Genomic DNA, 27,942 nt, shown 5'->3' with positions numbered 1-27,942 from the left:
ACCCTGAAATCCTTTGCCATCAGCCATAAGCCACGCAACAAACATTTTATTTGGGACAACATCCTATATATAGTATCTTAATTGTGTCTTTAGGAGTCAAAAAAAACACAGACAAAAGGTGAAAACATAATTTATTGCACTTGACTGGTGCTTTTTGAACAATTACAGTATAACAGAATGAGGTTCCAATACAAAACCGAAGACCATTTGCAGGGCACACATTACTAGGTCAGTTCTTTTCAAAGTCGGCTAGGGGAGATTGTGTCCCACGGGCATAAACAACACACACACACACACACACACACACACACACACACACACACACACACACACACACACACACACACACACACACACACACACACACACACACACACACACACACACACACACACACACACACACACACACACAAATGAAGGCGACCTATTTTGTACATAATTTGTATGCATGGTTTTTTTTGCACCCCCCCATTCGAGGAGACATGATTAGCATTCCTAATAAACAGTATATTTAAGTCATTCTTGTATCATTTGTTGGAACACTTTTGTTTTTGCTTGGATAGACATGGACGGTAAACAAGCAATGACCAAATTAAGTGGATTTTAAAATGACATTTCATACAGCTTCAGTCAAAATGAATGTCCCTCAAGAACATGTGTTAAGCATTAACTAACTATAGGCAAGCTTGGACAAAGTAATTCTGTAATTAAATCCTTGAATACCCCCCTTGATATAGGAGCAACCCATATAGCAATCCATACAATAATACAGATATTTATTTAGCTTATTTAACTAATATACAATAGAGAGCTGGCGGCAAGTATTATAACAAGATGGCGTACAATTTGTACGTTTAAGTGTTGAGAAAAAGGTAAATAAAAGAATAACCAGTTTTCTATTCTAATGGTTAGTCTTTCTAAAACTGGATCTTTGGCAGTAAATGTACTGTGTTTCAAAGTGCAACAGACTTCATAGTTCGCCCCTCATCCAGGTCACTTAGTTATCTTAAAAAAAATAGTATATGTAGTAGTAGTTAGTTGCTCTAAGGCAGTGTCAAAATCCGATATTCAAATTTGTATACTCCTGATTAAGTAATGCTCGTTGTCATTTTTTTGTTGTTCCTGACAAATGCCATTTTCCATGACATAATGTAAAATGGGCTTCAATAAAACATTATTTGTGGATTTATATGCTAGTAAATAGTTTTGTGCTGTACATTTCCTCAATCTTCTCTACCTCTCTCCCTCTATCCATCCATCCATCTCTTCTAGTCTCTTTCTCTCAGCAACAAATAGCTCTCCTGTTTTCAGTAAATAAAGTTACAATAGAATAGCATCTTTAAAACAGGATCAAGCCACATCAAATGCCAAAAGCCAAAACAACCAAAACATCAAAGTTATAGTTAGAATTTGAACATTTCTAAATGCCTTAATATCCCCCCCGAGACAAACAAGAATGTAAAAGACCTGGTGGACCGGATCTAACATGGTGTCTTTATGTGCTTCTGTGGTTATAAAGGTCTGTAGATTGATTCCTATGTGTGCATGGGGTCGGTGGTAACGTCCAGTGTTTTCATTAATGTACAATATCTTACTATATTGTGTGATGTATGCTAATGTATTTGTTTGTGTCAATGTTTTTCTTGTGGACCAAAATATACAACCAGGGATGCACTGAGAGCAAAAAAGGCTCACGACAGTTAATATGTTTTGTTGTTTCAGTTTAGTGATTTGATATAAATGTATAGACATATAATGTCATATGTCCGCAAACAGACAAACCGGGCCACTGATTGTAGTCCAATGAGGCGTTACTTTATTTCTCTTACTGTACATGTCAAATCAGCATTGACCATCTTTAACTGACACCCTATAGTTGAGTGGTGGTGTTTGTCGGGCCAGTGTGAGAGAACCGTATGACTATTTTGATAAATGAAACCAACAGGAAATGAATGTACTTTTCTAAAATATGGTCATATTGGCTCCTTCGCTGCAGCTGACCCCTATCTGATACATCCCATAGTACTAACATGGGAGTACCTTTGGCCGGGGAATAGTATGTGACATGTCTCTACCAGCCTGCCAGGTGACTGTCCATAACAATAATTTAGATTTCATAATGCAACACCCTTAATTACACCCTCTACCTTCTGTGTCCCCCGCAAATGACAGAATCCAATAGAGATCCTGTCTCATCAGTGCATCCCTACTTTCTATTGACGGGCCTGTGTGTGTGTGTGTGTGTGTGTGTGTGTATGTCTGTGTGTGTGTGTGTGTGTGTGTGTGTGTCTGTGTGTCTGTGTGTGTGTGTGTGTGTGTGTACGTGTATGTGTGCATGTGCGTGTGCGCGTGCGTGTGTGTGTGTGTGTATTTAATGATCCAGGTTGAACAGGAGACCAGGCAGTGCGCGGAGCTCCATCTGTGGGAGCAGCCAGAGACAGTAGAGCAGCAACCACAGCAGCAGCAGCAGGTACAGCTCTCGGTCCGGCAGGGAGCCCTCCCTACACATACATATGCACAAGAACACAAATAAAGACACACGCAATACATGTTTATGTAGTATTTTCTTTCATCCGAAACAAGCAATGCATTTACAATTGCTGACTTCCACGTCCCTTCTGATTCTTTCCCCAGAGCTACCTGTTCCCCTAAGGAGGTTAATAATGGAACCAACCTGAATCAATACAGCCGTCAAACTGTGGCCTCAGGCTGAAGTAGAGTTAAAAGGAGCCTGTCTTGCACACACAGACACACAGACGCACAAAAACACACACACACACACACACACACACACACACACACACACACACACACACACACACACACACACACACACACACACACACACACACACACACACACACACACACACACACACACACACACACACACACACAGACGTGTGAGGCCACTCACGCGTCAAAACATAAAGAAACACTTACCCAAGGTCAGCGTTGTTGGAATTTATTTTGATGATCGGCACTATCATCTGCTTGTCCTGTGAGGGAAGAAATAACATAAAGCGATTATAAGATAGGAAAGCTACTTGACAATTAACTCCTGAATGTCGGCCGTGCACTGAAGTCCTCGTCCCGATGGATCTAAAGCAGGTTCAGACGTTGTGTGAAACCCACCAAGGAGTTGAGGACACCGGTGGCCTTTCGGTGGCGGAGAACGGTAGGTATGAGGTCATCACCGGGCTGTCTAGAATGTTCTTCATTACTGCTGTGAGAAAGAAACAACGGGCAGAGTAGAACCCCAAATGAGTCTCGGGTGGGTAACACCGGGAGCCGTCAGCTTTTAACATTATTAACAACTCAGATTTGTGCATGCTGCTATGCAGCTGTTTTTTTCCTCAGAACAAATGTTGTGAACCAGAGTTCCCGTTATGGAAGTTGAAGGATGCTGTAGCAGCACTTGAGTGTCATTGCTAAACTATCAAGTATTATCGCACTTTTCTGGGGTAAAATAGCCAGTGAAATCATTTTGCTATATTTATCGTATCGCTTGGTCTGCCAGTTACAACATGTGAATGTAAGCCTACTGCTCGAACACAAAGCCACATTTGGTCAAAACATTGTCCATGCATGCTCGCACGGAACTTCCGAGGAACGCTTTGGGGAGATTTCGCTCCCCTCCCGCTCCCTGTTTGTGTTTCTCTCCTGGTCTATAAATAGCAGGCCTACCTCATGGGCTCAGTGTTTCCCTTGGCGATGCTGTGCGCTCTCCCTTCACCATCGTCCCCGCTGAGGAGTCTGTCCTCCCTTGGTCCCACCTGCCCTCGTGGCCCCGTTCCTCCAATCACCACAGCAGGTGACTTGGAGGCGGAGCCTGGGAGCTGCCTGCATTCCAAGTCTTTGTCCACCCCCTGAGTGAGTGAGTGAGTGAGTGAGTGAGTGAGTGAGTGAGTGAGTGAGTGAGTGAGTGAGCGAGCGAGTGAGTGAGTGAGTGAGTGAGTGAGTGAGCGAGTGAGGGAACAAGAGAGAATGAAGGAGGAGGAGGATTTAGAAAAAATAGCACTCTATGTAGAATTATTCATATATTTCCATGTGAAATTAAATTCTATATATTCACACACACTAACCTCAGCAATTTGTATATAAAATGTATGTCACCAGTAGTTGAATCCTATCTGATCATTTTTACTTGAGAAGTAGGGGAATGAAGATTCGTAAGTCATATAACGTGTGTAGTAATATTGGTAAAAAATAAATAATTATATATATATATACTTGGGGGCATTAAAAGCACACACACTCAACATCTGTAAGGACCCAACCCACCCAGGCCATCAAAGGCATCAAAGCCATCAAAGCTGAACTAACAGACTGAAGTTCAGCTTCTTCCCTAGAGCTGTAGCCTCCATCCAGCCATCAATGTTTACCTTCCTCACCCAAGTGCCTTTCATTTATTTCATATAGGTTGTCGCTACCTGACCTGATTTATCTGGTTCTCATCTACTGCTGCTTGCCTCTGAAAGTTCACCAAACATTATTATCTTGTCTACCTACAATGAAAAGTGTCTTGTGTCCCTTAGGTGTTATATTACCTCGTCCGTCTTTTCTGTTGCCATTTTCCCTCCACTGCCTGCGTCGATGTCTTCGTCGAGTGCCTCGTCTTTCTCCTCCGATGTGTGGTCGATATCTGTCAGCAGAGGGTCTGAAACCGGCGCCGGCTGGAGAGCGAACACCCCGAAGACCGAGGGCAGGAGCTCTGTCTCCCTCTCGGCGGGCTCGGCCAACATGGCGTCCTCTTTGTCTGGGTAGAACAGATCCATGGGCTCCAGATCCTCCCCAAACCGCTCTTCTGAACGGGATCCATTGTCCGTGTTGTCGTAAAACGAGTCCACCTTGGTGTGTTTCACGGAGGGCTCATTCGTGGCCGGCCCCTGGGCAGAGGCACCAGGGTCCCTGGAATCGGCCCCGTCTTGACCGTCTCCGTCTTGTGCCGTCTCTACCAAGTGTACGGATGCAGGGTTCGAGGTTTCCTGGCAACCGTGGTGTGCATCTGTTGAATCGCCGCCGTTGAGAAACAGGTTCAATTCCCTGGCTTCAGCAGCTAAACCCATCTCTGCCTTAACCGTCGAGGTTAGGTCAAAGTACAAGTCACAAGGAGACACAGGCTCCTCTTTGACATCAACTAGTTCTACCTTCGCTATGATTCCACACTCGGATGAGCACAATACATTTTGTTGGATCACATCGTCCAGTAGCCATGCCATTTGTTCTGGATGCGAACATTCATGGGTTTCAAGAACTTCTGTGTTTTCTTTCAGGGTTGCGTGGCCATTGAACCCTCCTTCATTTAACCCGTCTTGTGTTTGTGAATTCTGGACCTCATCATTGTCTGTTTCCTCCATTGTTTCCATTTTCTGTCTGTCCTCAAGCGGTGAAGATTTACTCAGACATGCCCCTTTCGTTTCCGGCTCGTCCAAGCTGCTTTCTCTGCTTACATGTGCTGTCTCAGTAGGATTCTGTTCTTCAATAACTCCTGCTTCTCCACTGAGGTCTATAGCTTTCTTTGTACATTCAACGTCTTCCTGACCACCTGCCTCAACACTGTCGTGCTCTTTGATTTCTAAGAAAGGGTCGGAGGTTAACGAGTTTGTGTTGAGCTCTGGCTGTGACAGGTCCGCCCCCACGGGTTCTGACGAGGTACCTTTCTCTGAGATCACCTTCTCTGTTCCGTTGCAGAGTTTCAGAGAAGGAGGCTCCTCCAGCAAGCCTGGGCACAACCCAAGAGGACTGCTGTTCATTCCTTCATGCTCCCGCACTGCTTTGTACTCATCCGTGTTCTCTTCAGGCACATGCACGGCCGCCCAATGGCTCTCGTTAATGTCAAAGTCGGCCTGGCCTGTCTCCTGCCCCTCCCCGTGTTCTACAGCCAGCTGTGCTTGTCTCTCCTTGGAGCTCTCCATGGAACACAAGGAGCCCACCCCTTCATCCACAAACAGCTCGGGGGTCATCGCCTCATCCGGTGTGTTGTCTGCTGGGAAAGGCACGGGGCCCTCGTCCGCTGGAGGGTCCTCTGGGTCGGGGGTGGCCCCGACATCCCAGGCGGTGCCGCTGTCGCACAGCGAGCCGTCGCTCGGGCTCCCGGCCCCCCAGCCGCCCTCCTCATGCCAGGAGTTGGGCGAGCCGATGGCGGAGTCGCCGACGGCGGAGGAGGAGTCGACGGGCGAGTGGAGGTAGGACGGCGCCGGGGAGCGCGAGGTGGAGACGGTGAACACCTCCGTCACCTCCGGGTCCCGAGGGTCCCGGGGGTCCGCGGCGCTGCCGGCCGCCGGGCCCGGGTCCAGCAGGGAGTCCTCGCTGGCCCATGAGCGCGCTCCGGCGCGGGCCGGCGTGTGGGCGAGCGACACCACCACGCCCCGGTCTTCCGACACGGAGGACAGGAAGATCCGGGGCGCCGGGTGCGGCGGGCGGTCCTGGTCGACGGTGTGGGCCCGCCTCTTCAGGCGGCTGCGGTCCAGGCTGTTCTTTATCTGGTGGTCGGCGTCGAGGTCGCGCGTGTTGAGGCGGCCCATGGACACGCTGCGCTCGATCACCAGGCTGGGCTGCTCCGGCTGCCAGTGGAAAAGGACCGGAGAAAGGAGAGTGGGTGAAGAAGAGGATAGTGGAGAAAATAGGAAGAGGAAAAACGAATCCAGGAGAGCATCAAAGGATTTCAGTGTGGAGGAATGGCACGCTTTAAATAGATGAGGAACTAGGGATGCATTCTGTGTTTCTCACCTCCTCCATGCCGGGAAAGTGTTCCAGAAACTGGGACACATATGTCATGATGCACTGCTCTTCTGGACGACTGATGATGACATCTGGAGATATAAAAGAAAATTAGATAAATTGCAAGTGGGTCGTTGGTTATATTGTGGATTTGTATACGAATATGATTCTCACATGCATGTCCTTACGTTTCATTTTATATAAATCTAATCTAAATCATGATTCAAATTCGTATACATTTCCACCGTCATAATGACTCTAGAATCACTAGAGTTTTCAAAATACAACTTTTGGAGGCTAGTTAGAATATGAAATATCAGGGTAATGGTCGATGGAGATATAAATGAATATTTATACATTAAATGACACATATTCTCAATGAAGAATAGTCAAATGGTTCCAAACCTTTCAATTCTTAGCTACCACGCTAAGCTGCTAGCATGCGGCCCTACCTTCTGGCTCCAGGAGGCGTGGGATGCCCAGGGTGTAGTGGGCCGTCCTGAAGGCCTCCTCCAGGTTCTCGCGGGGGGTCCGCAGCAGGGCCCGCCTCATGTCCACCAGACTGGGGTCGATGGACTTGATGACGGCCAGGAAGGCCAGGCCACTGGTCCAGCTCTTCCCAAAGTCGTGCACCGCGACACCATACCTACAGGGTGGAGGGGAAACACCCAACAAGAAATCGTGGGTAAATCTTAGTCGAACGTTTCACCCGCAATCTGGGCTTGATTCTTGATTCAATCTGGGCCCGGGTTGTTTTTGACACACACGTCACATGAATATTTATGTTGTTGTTAGAGAGCAGAAGAGCTGCAGTTAGGAGAGAATGATTCAGAATACAGCGAGTTCGACAATACAAGTAGCCAAATAAAAATATGTGACACAGACACCATCTGATGAAAGAAGTGTTTGTTTCTTTGTCACACAAACTATGGCCAGAGACAGTCCCTGGCACCAGAACATAACACGTGTGTGATCCCGCCTGTGGCTTCTCATTTTAGTGTTGTGTTCTCAGTCTTGTTTTTATTCAAACCCTCGCTCCAAAGAACCATTTGCCCACTTAGCCACCAGTGCTGAGCGTGTCGGGAAATGGCTTTCGGTTGTTAATTGTTTTCATGTCAAATTATCCTTGAGCAGGACAATGACCCCTGACAGCCCACCAGCTCTTAATCACTCTGAATAGGCTTCTGAGCCCATATTAGATGACCACGTGGGGTGGGCCCCTTTAAGGTGTAGGCCTGATTTGATTTGATTCATGCACATCCAATACCCAACAAAGCCCTTTCTCTTAGAGTAGAAATTAATGGTCCTTGGCATGTGTAAAATACTTCTAACTCTAGTGCTGATGGGTGATCTTATATTGGCAATGCTATTTTAAATGAAGCACCTCAAATCTTCATATAATTTCAATGATCTTTATCCGCTTTACCATTTGCACTCCTGACCCACATTCGTCAAGCTTACAAAGAGCAAATATGCTACTACCTTTACCTAAATGACCACATCAAAAACCAAACATCTGCAACCAACAGTAACAACGACAGCAGACAACAACATAACACAATAAAAAAACAACTGGTGTCGGAGGTAGAGACACATTGAAATAATTAAAGAATCAAAAAGCAGTCAACAAATAAAAATAAATGTCAGAAAAACCCTCAATGTAAGGGCTATTTCCTGTTGAGCCTGTCGATAGCCAAATAAACAAAGTAGACCTTAAGTCGCTAAGTCCGCTCGCACCCTGAAACAGCAGTCAGAAGACAGACGCTTTACAATTCAAATGTCTCTCTGACCGAAACCACGTTCCAGGAAGTGTTTTTCACGCACGTGATCACTTGCAAATATCGGTAGTCATAGGAACCCTACTATCCTACTACCCTGCTACTGAACTAATTCCACAATTGATCAATATGCTAACCAGGCATGCTGCATAAGCAGGTTATCCTCCAAGTTTAAAATAGATCAAAATCCCTACGACTCGAATAAATGACAGTCACTTCGAGGTCACCATCCCTGGTAGTGTGAACTTTTAGCCAAGTCAACAGAATGGTTGCAGAATTTGTAGTACGCCGTTATTTTGATAATGAGGGGTGAAAGCAAAATCTCGCTAACGAAGTGGTCTCGGGACGCAGGTGCCGCTAACAATCCGTCTGAGACATTCCCTTCAGTTCAGTTGGGTCTGGATCCAGTTGAAAGCCTTTTTCCTCAAATATAAAGAAATGCTGCGGCCAATTAGAGCTTGAATGCCTGAAACACCGTGAGGCCACGGCCATATTCGGAAACCAATTACTGCCCAGCCAAGGCCGGACTGACAGACACTGCGGGAACACAGACGTGATGAGCCGGACCAGGCTACCCTAGGTAAGCATACGCCAACGCAAACACCCGGTCCCCACCACAGAAGAAGAACAGAAGGAGAACAGAACACGCAGGTTGAAGAACCAAGCGGCCGCCTCGGACCAGTACTGACTTGCGCGTGCGTTTCTGCACCCACTGCAGCAGCTTCTTGATGGCCCGGCCGGGGCCCGCGTGCCCGGGGCCGGGGGGGGGCCCCCGGCGCTCCTCGGAGGGGGTGCTGCAGTGGGAGGTGTCCGAGTCGGAGCTGGTGGGGATGGACGACAGGCTGGAGGTGGAGGGGAACTGGCTTCGGATGTTCCCCGTCAGCTCCTTGATCTGGGCGGGTGTAGGGGGGGGGGGGGGGGGGGAGCAGTGGGGGGGAGGCAGGAGAGGGTGGGAGGGTGGATAGGGAGCAGGGCCGAAGATTAACCTCACATCGGTTTGCTGTTTCGTACGGTGCATTTCTAATGCAGCGAGGCACTGGGCTGTGGCTTTCATATTTCCCTATTCACGGGGTTTTGCCTGCGTACGGATGCAAAAAACCTATGGACGTTCCATGGTGAAACAGATTTGCTATGACCTATTACTCAATACAGGATTATTCAGCGCAGGCTTTTCATTTCAGAATGGGCCTTACGTAAGCAGAGAGCAGCACTCAACAGCAATTAAACAGCAACCAAACGACTCCTCAAACCAGGAGCACGACAACATCAGAATGTGTGCGGTGCAGATGAGAGGCAGTGCAGAGAGCAGGGGCTGCTGTGGGTGAGGAAGTGTCAACCGTACGTGCACACTCGCCGTGCTCACACACTGGGACCATCAGTGTGGGCTTACATCAACTCTGAGCTAACGGCTCCCCCCACCCCCCCCACCACCCCTTCCCCCTCCTCCTCCGGAGCTTTGCAAATGAAAGCACTCTGGACATAAATCTGCATCCATACGTCTCCATTATATGCCTATAATAAATGATTTGATTTTCATTTCATTTTCCAAAGGCAAGGGGAGCGAATGAGACTGAAAATTGAATAGGGGGGGATTCAGAATTGGTGCTCGGGAACTAATGAAGGATCATAACAAAGAGAATACAAGGTTGAAGAACTTCAAGGAGAGAGATGGGCATTGCATTACCATACTATGTGATTTGGAGTTTGAATTGTCTCAATTGCCATTAAGGTTAAGCCAACCAATCAGCCATCCGACTATGAAAGAAGCTGATATTGAATCAAAAGGCTTATTTTTAAACCCATTTTTATGATCTCATGGTTAATGTATTTCCATTCATAATAGTGTTTCGATATTATAATGTATATTGTAAACAATATATCTATATATATATATTGTAAATTCCTATGTGTACCACCAAATAGTGCATCGCATACCACCAGTGAGAAACCACAGTTTGAGAACTGATGTTCCATTGTATTGCCGTACACACTAGATTGAGTTTGAATGGCCATCAACAACTGGATCATCAACACAAATAGCAGACAACAAACAAACAGCCAATAGGCCTGGTGTACTTACGAAAGCCTTAAACTGTGTACATCTATGCACACTCACTTTGTTAAAGTAGGCAGGATGTTGGACTCTGTCACAGAGCCAATCAATAACAAGGATTAGAGCAAAGCAAGAGGACGGAGGGCGTCCAATCAGACACAGGCTTTTACCTGGAAGAAGAGGATGATGTTCCAGATTAGGCCCAGGATGATTGAGGAGTTCCCGTCAGCGATGTCGGACGCGTCAATGCTAACCAGCTTGACCTGTGTGTGAAGACACACAGACACAGACACAGACACAGACGCAGACACACACACACACACACACACACACACACACACACACACACACACACACACACACACACACACACACACACACACACACACACACACACACACACACACACACACACACACACACACACACACACACACACACACACACACACACACACAAAACACTTTGAATAACCAAGCTATTGGAAGATGGTAGGTGGGTTTTAGTTGTATTATTATACTCTGTTTTAAATACTTTTGATGCTAGTATAAGAATATACCATAATGCCCTTATACGAATATACCCTTATTTAATATTTCTTTAATACCCTTAATTGTCTATTAAAAATGAAATTACAAAAATGCTATCTTGCTTCATGTTGTTGCGTAACTTACGTTTCTCTCTTCCAGGAAGGTGAGGACCTTAGCAATGTTGTTGAGTCTGAAAATACGGTGGGAGGACTTCTTGAAGCCGTGAAGCTAGAATGGATTCAGTAGGAAAATTATACATTATGCTGGTGCCACTGAATAGTAGTACATTCATATAAATGATGAATGAACTCATGAATCATGCGGAATATGCATACAGTAAACATGTCTCATGGATGATTTAAAGTCGCAATGTGTCACATTTGAACTAGCTCGTAGCTTAAATATCAGTAGTCAATGCTGTCTGATAGCGATTTCAATGATGTTATCAATAAATCACAACCTATGACGGATATTTTCAATGAATGAGAAATGCTGTCCAGCTCGTACCTCTCTCTTTGTTTACAACAATCTTACTATGGACACTCACAAAGAAAACTTCCACACACCCACCCACTACTACTACTTCTACTACTACAACTATACTACTACTAGTGCACCTACTACATCTACACCTTCTACTACTACTACTACTAAACAGTATTGATAAAAACATTACTAATAGCAACAATTTTGTCAATCAAAATATCTTCTACTGAAACAATATAAATAAACGACATGGCCTTAGTTATTGTAATAGTAATGTGTTTGTGCTGCTCTCACCAACTGGCAGCCAGACAGCTCCTCCAGCAGGGCCATGAGAACACGGCCATCTTGGATGTCCCGGAACAGGTCCTGGACCTCGGTGGGAGGGTCACACTGAGAACAGGCGAGGGGGAGACAGGAAGTTAGGCAGACTGAATCCACCAGTAGGCACTAGGCAACTTCTGCTGCACAATCAGAGGTGGCATCGCACATGGCTACATAGGAATACATTATGAATTCATCATTGTGAATTCATATATAGTGATTGTGGTTTCAGATTTACTTGATTTTGTTTTTGTTATGTTAAGATATATTCATTCCCTTGTCCTGAATGCTACATTAACGTTTAATTCTACAAGTTATTGAACCTAGTTAGGGGTTCCCTGTATTGATAGAACAAAAACGCTGCAAAAAATGCCCATTTACATTTAATTGATTCATGGATTTTTGATTGTTTAACCAACGTGTCATGAATGGTGTCAAATAGATTGTGTTTAAACCGTAGCGTCATCCGATTATTGAAGTCAACAATTAATCTGTTTGGGTTATAACGTGACGAATGTCCTAATTTCCCCTGTGAGAATGGGTGCCCCATAAGCATCTCGTCCAGAGAACCCACAGGAGGGGACCCGAGGCGTACTCGCCTCCATGAGAGAAAAGAAAAAATGCTGACACAAAAAATAAAGACTGGGCTCGGGAAGAAATCTGCACCCCTCGCAAAATCGAAACGCTGTCTTTATCACAACAAGCCATTGCTCGATAGGTTCTTAAGCAATCAAGTTGAATTGACACATTCATTTGCTTGTCTGCACATAGTGAACTGGTCTACGGGGGAGGGGGGGGGGGGGGGACGCCAGAAAGGACTGGAACTTTCCAAACACAGCCGAAGACAAGTGTATGATTGTCTACAATTGGTGGGACAGAGAATTGAAGCCATGCCCGACAGCGAACAGAGGAACAGAAGAAGAGAGAGGCTTATTGTGCGTGTGAGAAAACAAAAGGAGCTTAACCACACAGAGTCAACACCCGGCCACCATTCTCTCCTCCCATCCGTGGTTTCGGTGACTCGCAGACGATAAGACAGCTGCAGAGCCGATATGAAAAGAGGGGGCGAACAAAAAGCGCTGTCCAGTGTACACAACGACGTACAGACTGCTGTAGGGGCAGCAAACAGAGCGCAGTGCAACCCCGTCGGTGGTAGATGTGACTGTCAGCGCGTTTGCGTTACACGTGTGTTGTGTGTGTAGGCTTATTTTTTATGTGCACATTAAACTCAAACGCCCGGTGCCATTAAATGATGATGACATTCACAAAAAAGGCATAGATTACAATGAAATGCAGAGCAATTCGAAAGTGCGTGTGTGTGTGTTTGATAGGAGCATACTTATTTAATTTGGCAGGGTGATTGGGGATTAATAATAAATGTATAGAAAGGTAAGGGATTTACAAATTGAACCCAGACGCACACACATACAAACACGCACACACACACACACACACAGACATACACACACTCTCACTCTCACAAACACACGCGCACATACACACACACAGATATAACTGACTGCACAGGGTTCCTAATGCTAGCTAGCAGACAGCATCCCCACGCGAATTCTCTTAGATTAGCCCTTGATGGTGTAATAAAACTTTAATGACACACGCTAGCGAGTCCCCCCCCCCCCCCATCCCCCACATCTATAATTGAAGGGCGTTCGAGTCGGGGTAGGCTGAACAAGTCGTTGTGCGGGGTCCTGGGGGTGTGGATGATGTGGCCCCTCGGGGGGGGCCCTGGTTTAAAACCCACATGGTGGGACCCCTTAAACCCGAGCGGGGTTGGCTAACGCAACGCTTCACGGCGTCGCTCGTGGTCGAACAACGGATAGCGGGGTGCAGTGTACACAGCGACGGCCCAGTAGACGACACACACACACACACACACACACACACACCGAGTGACAGTAACAGCACGACCACACAATTACTGGGGCGGGGCCGTGGAGGTCAGCACAGGGCTCTGTTGTGTGTTCGGCAGACAGTCAGTGTTTATGTGCGGTGGAGGCCGGCGTGCAGCGGCTGCCTCTGCCACAGGCTTCCCCCTGGGCCGGTGAACCACAAACCTTTTCCAAGTGGAGGTTCATCCATCGGGTGAAGGTCCGCTTCTGCACCACCTCTCTCTCCACTGGGAGAGCGAGAGAGAGAGAGAGAGAGAGAGAGAGAGAGAGAGAGAGAGAGAGAGAGAGAGAGAGAGAGCGAGAGAGAGAGAGAGAGAGAGAGAGAGAGAGAGAGAGAGAGAGAGACAGAGAGACAGAGAGACAGAGAGACAGAGAGAGAGAGAGAGAGAGAGAGATGTAAATGACAGGGTTATACTGAATACAGGTTAGAAGTCCAGATGGAGATGGATCACTTTATGAGTCACCACCACCAGTGAGAATAGAGCAGCAGGAGTAGCTGCAGCTTCTATCCCCCCCCCCCCCCCCCGTGCCCCTCTCCGTCCATCCACCCAGCCTCTCCGTCCATCCACCCAGCCTCTCCGTCCATCCACCCACCCTCTCCGTCCATCCACCCAGCCTCTCCGTCCATCCACCCAGCCTCTCCGTCCATCCACCCAGCCTCTCCGTCCATCCACCCAGCCTCTCCGTCCATCCACCCACCCTCTCCGTCCATCCACCCACCCTCTCCGTCCATCCACCCAGCCTCTCCGTCCATCCACCCACCCTCTCCGTCCATCCACCCAGCCTCTCCGTCCATCCACCCACCCTCTCCGTCCATCCACCCAGCCTCTCCGTCCATCCACCCAGCCTCTCCGTCCATCCACCCAGCCTCTCCGTCCATCCACCCAGCCTCTCCGTCCATCCACCCAGCCTCTCCGTCCATCCACCCAGCCTCTCCGTCCATCCACCCAGCCTCTCCGTCCATCCACCCAGCCTCTCCGTCCATCCACCCAGCCTCTCCGTCCATCCACCCAGCCTCTCCGTCCATCCACCCAGCCTCTCCGTCCATCCACCCCCGACACCTTGCAGCCGAGCATGGACGGATCCACCCACCATAACCCTTCTGTTGACTTGGAACAGGCGTCTGCGTCACCATAGCAACACCAATACAAACCCAAACCAGACGGAATGACCATGTCTGCCAAGTACCAACATAGAACTATACACAAATAATAGAATAACTTTATACCACCAACGTAGAACAGTAATATCACATAAACTCATAATATCTCATATTGTGATAACATACATCTATTGGTATTACTATGGATATATTTCCACTCATTATCAATATATTCAATTCATTGGTTAGCTCATGGACATGAGAGATATATATTTATAGCTATCTATCTATAGTCCTCTATATATATACCTATATATCTATATATCTATATCTATATATAGGGTTAGGCAGAGGAGAGCCATCGAAGCTGGTGGAGGTCCATGGCGGATAGTGAGAGCTACCACTGCCTACGTTGGTAACCACGTAGGCTGTGGTGACGGTTACTCTGGAGGGTACACATGCCTCTGTAGTGAATGTATACATTTACATTAACATTTAGGGCGTTTAGAAGACTCTCTAATCATCCGTTGCCTTAGGACAACGGATGAAAATTAGCAATTAAGCTAACTCCGGCATATTTATATTGATGCTCTGGCTGACATATTGATTAATGTGCACTGTCCTAATCAAATAAATAAATAATAATAATAATAATCCAAAGTGATTTACAATAAGTACATTTGTCAGAAGAGGGTGAAACAATATATCACTGTCGGTAAGGGTTAGGGTTAGGCTACAGTAAGGATCATAGAATAGATCATAGATCATAGTTCATAGAAACAAGTTTCAAGCACTAACAAACGCTTAGGTCAGACCATTCCCCGAAAAACAGATATAGCAGATATAGCTAGGTCTAAGATAATAACAAAGGCACAACAATGTGTTGGTATGGAGACAAAACCAAGGCAACTTGTCTAGTGGGGTAGTCTAAAACCAATTACCAATCTAAAGTATACATGTGGCAACAAGTATTTTTGTGAAAAATAACCGACATTTATTCAACCCACCACCCCCCCAGAGGCGTGACAGTCACCAAGGCACACATTGGTAAATACTATTGTACAGCTGATAAATTGTTGCATTGTTACTTTGTAGATTGCTGCTGCATTGAACAGGGCTTTTATTTTTTAATGTATATCATGGATAAATAATGAGTTTCAGCAGGGGAACTTCATGGCAGCTCAGTGTTCCTAAATCTGCTGCTGATGCACCAAGGACGTCGGCGAAATGCCCGGTAGAGACCCAGTTGGTATTCTGGCCTGCAAACCAATTCTTCATGTCATTCAGGCTCTTCTCCAACCCACTTCTCTCCACCATTCATATCTGCGGCAATGTTGACACGTCCACCCAAATAATGACTATATGTTTTCTGAGCCTCATCCCCCCTTTTCGACGTAGTGTTCGCAGCAGTCAGCCGACATTTGATCTGTATTCACACGGTGCGGACTGCAGAGCCGGAGCCCATTAGTCTCAGCCAGGAGACGTGTGGAGAAGAATGAGGGAGAAGATGAGAAGGAGAGGTGAGCAGAGGAACAGGAGTGAGAGGAGGAAGATTGGTCGGGACGAGCGAGTGACAGAGGGGAAGGAAGAGGACTAGAGGTGGTGGAGGGGAGAAGGTTTAGTTGTTTTTTACATTTTCAAATCTGGTACATTTTCGAAGGAAATGTTGGCATCCATCCTCATTTTATTTGTATTAAGGTGGTACAAGTATGTATTAAGGTGTTAAAAGTATCAATAACAAACTCTGTCGTTACAAAGTCCAGAAAAACTAAATCTCCCGCGGTCATTTGTTCAAACACCAACACGTTAATGCTTGTTGAATTCAAACAAATTCAAACAACCTGAAATAAACTGAAATAACCAGACTGTTGGCCACTTAAGCTCGATAAATCACCACCGTTCACAGAGTGGAACATAACGGATACACGCTGAGCTGTGTTCCACCGAGACCGGACACTGTGACCTCATTACTCATAAATATGTCAAAACATTCCGCCATTAGGGTCTCATACTCTGTGCTCTCTCTATAGGAGGGGAGTGGAACACCTCGGCCAGACCGGGGCCAGGTCCGCTTAAAACAAACCACACCCTGACTTGGACAGCACACCTGGAAAAACAGGTGCCAACGGATCTGAACCCAAATGGATGGACAAGCCTTCTTAATCTTCTACAAGTGCGGTGCCCTTGCGATCTTTGCGATAAATTATTATTATTATATATTTTTTTTCATATTATTAATATAATAATATGGTACATATTGTGGCGAGCAGCACGGGAAAGACAGGAGGCCAGGTTTGGCAGAATACAACTCTCGTGCCGCATACAACCCTCGGCTACGAGAGCACACTCAACAATGAAAACACACTTAACCAACCAGCTTAACATCTCGGTAGCGGTGTCGGAAGCGCCAACTACACACATACACCGCAACCTAGGCATGCAACAATCCTTTCACCCCACAACATGTCACTGCCACAGGGGACCCAGGAGGGCGCTAGAAGGTCTGACTAATAATAGTCCGACCCTTCCCAGGATTTGAGGCACTCGGGACCGTTGCCCGCGGTTGCCACAATATGTACAGCCAAAATATGTACAGCCATAATAAGGATTTCATCTAAGTTTCATTTCACTTTGAAAGGAATGTTGTACATTTTTATTTCCTGATTCAAGGCATGAGGATGTTTGTTTGGGTTGTGTAGGCTGCGTTTTTAAAGTTGGAGGAAGCTCCAAGCTTACTAACAAAACAGTGGTGCATGTGGTGCAGTCAACATTGTGTCTATGTGACATGTGTGTTGTCGGACATTAGACTGTCAATAGTGTGCCAATAAAATATGTATTTCAAGAAATATATGAATCCTATGGTCCTTATCATTACGGGTAGTAATAACGCTATATTGGGTGTGCTCTGTTACTTATTGAGTGTGCATTGGAGATGTATTTTATAAAACAGGTTATGACCTCAGGAAGCTTTAGATACTAAAGCTACCTGAGGCCTCTCAGTCACCCTAGCAAAAGGCACTGGTCAACAGTGTTATTCTATAGTAGATCTCATCTAGGCTCCTCCCGTGTAAATAAGGCAAAGATAAGAACCCTGTTAGAGTTTAACAGCGATTCGGTGAGACGGCTAGAGAAGTCTGTCTCGACACTACTTGTCAAACTGTGACTTATGAAGAAATGACTACAAACTCTGGTTTTCTGGCCTTACTGGTGCAAAGAGAGACACCCTACTTTTAATGAGATATGTGGTCATTGTTTATTGCCTGATGGGGTGCAAATGAAACGATGGGGGACTAACAATGGTATTGCTCATTTGTGTGTGAGTTTAGTTTTTATGAGATATGATGTAATAAAATCTATTTTTATGAGAGATTTTTTAAGTACAGCCTCTGAAACTTCAACATCTGTAGTGCCCGGAAACAATTCACAGTCTCGGTCAGAGTGGGCAATATACACAGAGCACAAACACAAATACATCACCCATGTTTTTCCTCCATATTTAGCATAAATACGGTAAATGCCAAGAAGTATCTTTTATCCTGAAGGGGGGGGCCCATTTCCCCACTGGCCTGGATGTCATTGCCCCATGACAAATGGTTCAGAGCAGCCGTGGCACAGAGCCTAGGGTGGGGGGGGGAGGGCAGAGACCTGGACGGGTCACTGCTCCAGGCACTTAGAAACCAGAGGGACAGCAGAGAAAGGAGGAGAGGAAGTGGGGAATGTGGAGAGACAGACGTGGGAGGAATTGAAAAGAGTAGCAGGATAGAAGTTAACATTAGCAGGGATTAAACGAGAGACAGACGGACGTCTGCAAGATAAAATCGTACCTCAGTGATCCGTTTCCAATGGCAACTTGCATGCAGTGTTTAAATGTAATTTCCCCGACATGGCATTGTGCAACTCAACCGTGTCTTTTTTGAACATAAGGATTTTTGTACGTCAGGCTGGGATGTAGTATGTTCATTCATTAATTAATCATTTAAATGTCTTGCTAAGTGGTAAAAAACGATGTATTACCGGTAATTAGCTTAAAAGGAATCTCAAACATCCACCCAGGCGTGCATGTTCTGGTGCTGCTACTAGCACCTCATCAATATTCTCCTCTTATATCTGTGAATATGATTTAAGTTGTGCATATTTCCGCAACAATTGAACTGAACATAGTGATTGTGCTGAGGCCTTTTCGGAAACGTAGAATGTGCCCTGACACGTGTCAGATTAGAGGGATTAGGGTGTGTCCTGTCATGCTTTCAATGCGAGAAAATCCCATATGCAGATCATAAAATGCATTTAATGCATTGAAACGACCGTCAGGACCGTCACGATCAAAATAGCTTGTTTCCATGAGCACCCAGACCACAGACCTCTGGTTTTGTTTATGCACAATGAACGCGCTTTTTGTATTTACTTCCCCTCAGCATATACTGTTGCAAGGGCCCCGAGGCAACCTCTCTGTCTGCTGCGTCACCTGGAATGTCCCCTCATGCACCTGAGCTTGGAACATGATTCGTGGCCGGGTTCGGGGGCGGCATCTGTCCCTGTGTGTGTGATGATTTCCCAGGTCCACCACCTGGTAACATAACAATAATCACCCAATCTTTTTTTTTTTTTTTAAAAAGGGGGCTTTTGCTCTGTTGGACAAAGCTTCTGTTTGGTCCAAGGACAAATGTGCAGGGGGTTTGGAAATGTTTATGGATTATGATAATGGGTATTTATTTGTCTACAAGACCAAGTCAGCATCAGAGAGGGCTGCACCACAAATCATAATGGTACCATGATATCAGATTTGGCTAAATGTCTCCAAACTGAGCTCATGGCTCTTTGAGGGGATCATCCGATTACCCCACTCCTTTGCTCTCCCAAAAAGCCAAACGTCAAACTTTGATCAAATTGTTATAGATGTCTTATTCAGCTATCTGATAATACAGATGAATGCGAACTCATACATGTCTCAGTGTAGCACGGAGGATTCTCTTGACATGACCCTCTTACATCAGAGTGGCAAGGAGGTATTTTGTCTAAAGCTTTGCCAATGGTTAACCGGACATCGAATGTTAAGGAGGACAAGTTCATTATGTTTTTGCTATAGGTGTTTATTAACATTTAGTTATGGCGCCAGTCTGATTTGCTGGTGAGGTTGACACACTCATGTCATCTTGAGTGTGTGATTAGTTACCCTTCATTGTGTGCAATAAGATAGTGGAGAATAAAAGAACAACTACCTCCATCATACTCCTATAATGGCATTGCATGAATCATCCAGATAAGAGCACCTTTATTTGTGTTAGATTAATAAGATATGGCCCATGGGAGGTTTAAGCAATGTATACATACACATCAGTTATTCACATTACAAAGCTCATATTTTTTTTCTCCAAACCAAACAAGAGTCCGATACCAGAGTTTGTCACTTCCTTACACAAGGAAATCCTAAACAATTGGAATAATATCTATCCAGCATAATACTAAAACACTGAATGTAAGACGTCAATAGGGGGTTTCAACTAAATGCCCACTGCAACTCACTAGTACAATATCATATCATAACCATTAATAGACTATTCCCAGTAACTCCAGTTTGTCGTGTGTATTGGATCTGTTTGGAGATCCAGTCTGGTGTGTGTATGTGGTATGTTTGGAGCTCTGGTATGTGATCTTGTTTGGAGATCCACTATGTGACCTGTTTGGAGATCCACTATGTGACCTGTTTGGAGATCCACTATGTGACCTGTTTGGAGATCCACTATGTTACCTGTTTGGAGATCCACTATGTGACCTGGTTGGAGATCAACTATGTGACCTGTTTGGAGATCCACTATGTGACCTGTTTGGAGATCCACTATGTGACCTGTTTGGAGATCCACTATGTGACCTGTTTGGAGATCCACTATGTGACCTGTTTGGAGATCCACTATGTGACCTGTTTGGAGATCCACTATGTTACCTGGTTGGAGATCCACTATGTGACCTGGTTGGAGATCCACGATGTGACCTGTTTGGAGATCCACTATGTGACCTGTTTGGAGATCCACTATGTGACCTGGTTGGAGATCCACTATGTGACCTGGTTGGAGATCCACTAACCCTAATGTTAGCAAAATTGGGTATTTTATTCCAAAGCTTTGTGAAATTGATTTATGTTAAAAAACATGGATTCGATTTTTTTAATTAAATGAAATATAAGGTAGAAAGAGGAAATCCCTAAGACCTATTCTATTCACAACAGTTTTAGTCCTAGGACTGACAGGGTGAACCATTGAAGCTTCCAGATCACGTCTGGTAAAAGGCTTACCATAAGAGCCCCAAAGTCAAGCGACTTAATGTCTCATCACAAGACTTTCCAAGAGGAGGGAAGGCCCCCATCACTCTAAACCCACCCCATGGTACTCTCACCACTGACTCATGGGCTGTCAGGGGACGTTTTGAAAGGTGCACATTTCTAGCTCTCATAAAAGCCTTGGCTTTCACAGGCTCATCTAAGATCACCTCCAGATATCCAAGAAACACCACCTACATAGACAGAGGTTCCTAAGAGGATACAAGTGCACGACATGTTGGAAGTTTGCACCACATAAATGTAAATTTCTTTGCCCGTTACCATGGCTTAGAAATCAAAGGATCTCTTTATTGTCGAGTATCACAAAGGAGAAGAGATTTAGTTAAAAAATAAGGATTTAGATATATTCATTAATATTAACATCACCCACATTACAATATCATCGGGTGGTGCATTGGTCATAACTATTACAAAGGCCTGAATACTTTGGTTGTTCTAGTGACTTTTTGCATTTTAATGAGTTCACCCTCTCCTTCTTGCCCATTCCATTTTCTTGATATCCATATAAGGATACAGTGTAATACAAATTCATATTTACAGCAACCAGTTTCCCTGGAAACTGTGTATTTTGTAAATGTGTGCGTGTGCAGCATATATGAAGCCTGCTCACATAACGAGACCATCTTAAAACAATGTTGGCCGGCCCCATGCTGAACGTGGTCAGGGAAGTTAGTGTTTAGTGTTAACCTCGGCTCCTGCCAATAAACAAGTTGACCTCAGTCAAACGCTGCTCTCAAAACACAGGACCCTGAGCTGACCTTGGACAATAATTGACAGTGTGGAGCATCGCTGGGGCAATGCGGTCCATCACTTGTCTGAAACCAAGGTCTCAGCAGGCTTATCTGCCCCTTGGTGATGCCATTATACTCTACAACATTTTTTAGGTTTATCGTTTTGGTGAAATAAAAAATATCTATATATATTTATTTATTTATTTTTGCACCTAAGAGCCTCAATTTGTCTTGTTCAGCACGACTTATGGCTGCTTCAGGCTACATGATTCTTAGATATCTCTCCACGATTTAACATTTCACATGAGATCACAGAACCACGAAATCGGTCTTTGAATCCTTGGAAGACTGGACACACTTCAAACTTTGTATCAAAGATTCAAGGGTGCGATGCTCTACAATCTTTACTTTGTATCGTTCACGTCACGCGCAACGCTTGACTGTTCCTCAGTCTAGTACAGTGATGTCTAGTTAGTTAACACTGCCAGTGAGCTCCAGCTGTTCGCGGGGTTCTCTTGCACAACTGGTGGCGGAGTTCCCTCCATGCCAACGCTGGATAAATTCTGGCATTCCAAACTTTTTGTCGTGGGCTTTTCGAACGTCGCAGATGAAAATAATCGTAGATCGCAAGCATGTCACATGACAAGACTTAGTCTCGTCACCCACTTTTCAAAATCGTGTACGATCCTGCATATTTGTCAGTGACAAACAACTCTGGGCAATATCAGACTGAATTTGTGCAGTCTAAACCAGCCATTACACTAACTAAGGTGCAATCCTCAGCCAGGTCTAGTCTGACTAGATGGGTGGAGGAGCGTTATCCCAGTTTGGGTTCCAACAGGGGTCATCACAGTCCCGTAGGACCCTTCCAGGACCTATGGACCATGTTATATTAGCAATACGTCACCTCGCTTCACTCGCCTCTGGAAGCCCTGTCCCCTCATCTCACAATTAACAAGAAAGCAACAGCCTCATTTTTGTTTAATGAACCCCCCTCGAAGGCTAATCATCCCACAAAATAGTATTGCCACTGTTGGGTTCTGCTTTTAGATTAGACATGGTAGAACTGAACGGTCTTTAGAGCAACGTTGTCATTTCACACCAAGATTAAATGGTTTCTCTTTGAGGTCCTCCTAATGCTCCTGAGAATGACTATGACTAAATGTTTCAGGTGCAGTGGGTTGCAGAGAGCGGTGAGGTTGCAGAATACGACCAAATGAATACCCCCTCCCCCCTCTCCTCTCCTCACCCGTTCCTTTCCATCGACTAGGAGAAGCTACTAGTTTCAAACTAAAGCCTCCTTTGACTGCCAGTAAACCCTTTCTTTCTGACTGGGGAAACTTCAACCTTACCAAAAGAAATACCACAAATCATAAGTTGAAAATAAGTAAGAGAGGAGGAAAGGCACCAGGGGGGGCATCACTTCCTCTATGGCAGATATCAAAAATAACAGAAAGTGCAATCAAGCCCCCATTAGACTATAGTTAATTTGGGAAAGTAGACAGGAAGGCACCTCGCTCACATCTCAAAGACGATATCCACAAAGGACCGGAGTCTAGCCTTTTGTTCAAGCAAGGGAGGATTCGATTGAGCAAAGGAGGGCATCATGTATCAAGTGCCAAGATATCTGACGCAGCTAAATGCACTCTTAACAGCAGATAAAACGATGGTTCAGTATGCAATCACAGTGATCAGGCGCAATAACAAGCAAATACATCTGCATTAACTCCACCTCGGAGAGGGTTATGTGGGTGCAGAAGTGTTTCATAATGGTGTGGGAGGGAGAGTGAGTGGGTGTGTGTGTGAGTGTCAAGAGATCCATGAGATGACAGGTCTGAAAACCACTGCGCCCTGGAGTAGGACTGCTCAATCATAGATAAAGTTCCACATTGCAACTATTTGTAATACAAATTATGACAGAGATGTGACCGGACCTGTAGGGCCCTTTTTATGTCGGCTTTCCATGTGTAACAAAAGGATGTTATGTAATTGCAACTTAACATAGTGTTGTGTAGGTCTATGACAAAATACACTACAATCACGCACCTGTGGTTGGGCTATAATAAAGCTGTGAGTGTGGGAACATGATTGACAGGCAAGATGGATATGGGGATCAGAGCATCAAGGCATCAAGAGATGTCCTGATTATTCAGAAAGGAGGTCTTAGAGACTAAATGTAATAGAGGAGACGCAGTCGACTAGAGACCGATATTATCACAGAGCCTTTCACCCACTAATGGCAGACAGATTACTTTATTGCATTACTTACAAAATAAACTCAAATAATAGGCTAGCCCTTTCACTTTAACTGCAGCACCTTTAATACCCTATGCAACAAATCGTCTCACAGTACCAATACTTTTATTTATTCTTTACTGCTTTAGAGGGTACACTTTACAACCAAACACCAGCCTGGCTCAGCAAAAGGTAATGGAAAGCGACTGTTCAATAGAGGGATTTTACGACGCCGCTCCATATGCCGAGCTGCAGACACACCTGCATCTAATAAAGCAAAGGAAAAAAGGAAGAGAGCAAGACCCTTGCCCGCCAGTTGCAGACCTCTGAGGAGTGAGCTCACTCAGCTCACCCAGGCCTTACGTCACCCAGAGGTGCACTGTTTACGTGACAATATATCCACTGACCTTTTAAAACCACCACCAGGGTATTTTTAGAGGGAAGGCGGACTTGGGAATGGTTTCATCGTTTTGTTTAAAGAAAAAGCTTTTTTGTTCCTCTTTAAGCACTTACAGAGCAATTATGGCAAACTGTTAAACCATAGGGTGGCTACTTGGGCAATTTATATTACGCAGAAGCAAGACACCTGAACACGGCGTACTAGCGTAAGTGACGAATAATTGAAGTTCATTTATTTGTGTAAATCAATGTTTAATTTACCTCCGTTCGGATCAGTTGTGTTCCGAAAGGGCTTCACAGGGCCAAAAAGTGATTTGTTTAAGCCTTACTCCTTACCTAAATGCTGAAATGACTAGATGGAAAAACTGCTGTAAACCCCAATGGAATCAACCTTGAGAATGGACCTACTGTAGGAGAACTGAGTTGGATTGTGCCACTTGACAACCGGGCATTACCTAGTCCAGGCCTTTTAAGGTTACGTACCAATTCTGCTGTAATTCAAGTTTCCATGAAGTGTTTCAATGAAGTCATTTCATTAGTTGTGAGGTGAAAGTCCAACATGATCTCATAAGAACCTTCTACATTAAATGTCAACTTAATGGAAGGTTATCATTGAAATATAGTCAAGTCCAACTCATTTTGTCCCTTCAGGGTCGTACCCCTTAAATAACATTGTGGATCAAGCCTCCATGTTCAGACTGCGACAAGACTCAGCTATGATGCAATGTCCTAAATCATTAAGCTTGTTTTTAATACTTACCTATGCCTAAACTCAGTTTAGTAGAATGTTGCTTGAATGCATAAGTAGACTCTAGAGTCTCATCATGAAGGTTACAGTGCTGCCCTTTATCGCTAAATGGACAAGTGTATCTTAAAACCTCTGATCTCTAAGGTAAAGCTACAGCGATGAAGGAGTTAATCATTAGTACAAGACATTTACCACTTCTCACCTGCATATTTGCACAGAAAATATCTCCTACGTAAACGTGTCTGGGTCGTTTGTGAGAAGCCAACGGCATTGACGACGGACTGAATGGTCTATTTCTGATAGCTGAGTACACATTAGAGGTTGGCTAACTATCTTCTAATTAAGAGGAAGTTAGAGCCCAAGAGGGACCCTCTAATTAGGGATCGACTCAGAAAGCAATCTGAATTTTAAATCACAGAACTTCAAGGCAGCCACTTGTAAAAAAATATGTTACGTAAAAATGTGAGCGGTTCATGTGAAGAACGAGCTATGGAAGAGGCAGAAGGGAGAACAGCCCTATCCAGGCAGATGAATACTGCATGAAAAATCTGCAGATGTAATCAGCATGAAGGAGACAACCGTGGTATGAAACCACTCACCCAGCCTTTCTCAGAGAAGACTTCCACGGACGACAAATGTCGGTCTATGTCGTGGTCTTTAGGGGGACTTGATGGTTAACTCCTCATCGTTCTCCTTATCCAATAACACAGGACTAGTGTTATCCCTGATAGAGCATATAGGGCTACCGTTTTGGCTAGTTTACATCAAGACTGAATGTGGTGGCCTCATCCCCCCTTAACAGTGTCTCTGGGATGGGTGGTCTTCTGGGACCAAACCAAGTTCAATAACCGCTCTGATTTGACTATAGTGAATAATAACACATAAGTTTCATTTGAATAGAAACACACTTAATCGAATGCCGTCAATAATGTTTACACTTACACAGCTCCATTCTGGACTACTTAGTTATAATTTCACGAATATCACCTTTTTGAGGGAGAAGACTACAATGCATTGAGATTGACTTCAAATAATAAGGTTGATTTGGATGGTGTGCACGTGCGTGTCCATTTGTGTGTGTGTGTGTGTGTGTGTGTGTGTGTGTGTGTGTGTGTGTGTGTGTGTGTGTGTGTGTGTGTGTGTGTGTGTGTGTGTGTGTGTGTGTGTGTGTGTGTGTGTGTGTGTGTGTGTGTGTGTGTGTGTGTGTGCGCACACAGTGTGTGGAACATGTAATGTGGGAATGCACTTCTTTTGAGACTTGCAAACTATAACGAGGCTCCCTCTCTCGCTTTCTCCCCATCTTTCTCATAGTGTTATGTAAGCTCCTCGTGCCACTGTTTAATGCGCTGCTCATCTCGCTTCTCCCCTCCACACCTATCCAGAAGAAAATAGCTGTGACCATGGTTAGCTTAGATCTGGAGCCCCGTTTGGGATGCAACCTTCATGAAACATTGATAAAACAATCATCTAACCGCCCACCCCTGCAGACGCTAAACCTTCTCCTCATGCATTATGTATTTTAACGACAATTTCTTGTGGTGAGAATACAGACACATAACCTTGCCTGCAGAACAACCCAAAGAATAGTGGTTTGGAATATATTGATGCTCAAACACTTGTTGCCTTGTTTGTTGATATTGTCTATACCCTGCTACTGTTACTACTGTTACTGTTAGTTTATTATGACGGAGGAGAAACCCAAGCAATTCTCAAGTTGAGAATTACTTGTCAAAGTGATTGTCTGAGTTGTTCTTCTGTGTAACCTAGTTTTGGTCAACCGGGACAGTCGCCAAGGGCGAGGCAGGCGAATCCACAGGTGAAGTTGAACACAAGCAACAGTGCACAGGGAACAATCGCTTTTCTTCATGGTATTTATGGTACCTGGTATTTACGATAAGGGCAAGAAGATAAATGAGATGAGAGAAAGTGCGGATTGAGGCGATGACTGTCACGCATCCTTCCGTAAAAGTTGCAACTATACATAGTATCATTGTGCATTAAAAAAGTACTTCATACCAAACCAAAACAATAGTAACGCAAACGATGCATGCATCTCAGCGACTGCAGTGTAACACGGTGGCTATAAGACCGCAGGAACATTGTTATGCATGGATATCGGATTCCCTGAGGAGGACCATACCTTGTAGATTCTGCACTCGGATGTCGCTGATTTGCCCGATGAATTCCTCGCGTTCGAACCAGTCTTCCCACTCGTGTCCCGCCATCTGTTCCCACGGGACAAGTTGCAAGTGGCAAGAAGACCAAAGCGATGCAAAATAGTATCCCGGTAGGAAGCAGGCTAGGTGGTGGAGTAGTGAACTCCAGAGCCGCTCCGACTCTATTGTGCGGGGAGCCGAATGGAAGCCATGTGTGTGTGTGTGTGTGTGTGTGTGTGTGTGTGTGTGTGTGTGTGTGTGTGTGTGTGTGTGTGTGTGTGTGTGTGTGTGTGTGTGTGTGTGTGTGTGTGTGGTAAAAGAGTTGGGGGGTAGAGGGGGGAGGTTCAAGAAGACCCAGGCCGAATACCCTCCCGCCGGGATGACTCTGCTCCGTGCATTGTTATCGTTGAGTTTCTTCCCGTGACGTAGACAGAGCTC

The 27,942-nt window shown here is 45.2% G+C and overlaps 1 protein-coding gene across 3 annotated transcripts; it reads right to left on the bottom strand.

Moving 5' to 3' along the window:
* Positions 1–114: 114 nt before the first annotated feature.
* On the bottom strand, positions 115–27,942 carry clmna (calmin a). Of its 3 annotated transcripts, XR_009525732.1 has the most exons (14): positions 27,489–27,940; positions 13,965–14,026; positions 11,866–11,961; positions 11,230–11,313; positions 10,726–10,818; positions 9,192–9,394; positions 7,177–7,370; positions 6,734–6,816; positions 4,552–6,567; positions 3,689–3,870; positions 3,137–3,227; positions 2,945–3,000; positions 2,017–2,503; positions 115–1,964 (listed from the first exon to the last, which is right to left on the bottom strand). XR_009525732.1 is itself a non-coding variant. In XM_060051847.1 (13 exons), the coding sequence occupies exons 1-13, from the start codon at positions 27,571–27,573 to the stop codon at positions 2,374–2,376; spliced, it is 3,372 nt and encodes a 1,123-aa protein (XP_059907830.1). In that variant the 5' UTR covers positions 27,574–27,942; the 3' UTR covers positions 115–2,373. The 3 variants fall into 3 exon arrangements, 2 of the variants coding, with proteins under 2 accessions (XP_059907830.1, XP_059907829.1); XM_060051847.1 differs by having other exon boundaries at positions 115–2,503; positions 3,137–3,224; positions 27,489–27,942; XM_060051846.1 differs by having other exon boundaries at positions 115–2,503.

The sequence above is a fragment of the Gadus macrocephalus genome, chromosome 5, assembly GCF_031168955.1.
Source record: "Gadus macrocephalus chromosome 5, ASM3116895v1".
Lineage (NCBI taxonomy): Eukaryota > Metazoa > Chordata > Actinopteri > Gadiformes > Gadidae > Gadus > Gadus macrocephalus.
The sequence above is the reverse complement of the archived record's forward strand: the minus strand, read 5'-3'. Positions and strand labels throughout refer to the sequence as shown.

Bases quoted from the DNA above. Each gene is read 5' to 3' on its own strand.
- clmna (XM_060051846.1), bottom strand. From the start codon at position 27,573: ATGGCGGGACACGAGTGGGAAGACTGGTTCGAACGCGAGGAATTCATC. The intron at 14,027-27,488 runs GTATGGTCCTCC...TCGCTCTCCCAG, and splicing joins CCGAGTGCAGAATCTACAAG to TGGAGAGAGAGGTGGTGCAG. The intron at 10,819-11,229 runs GTAAGTTACGCA...CTTCACACACAG, and splicing joins CCTTCCTGGAAGAGAGAAAC to GTCAAGCTGGTTAGCATTGA.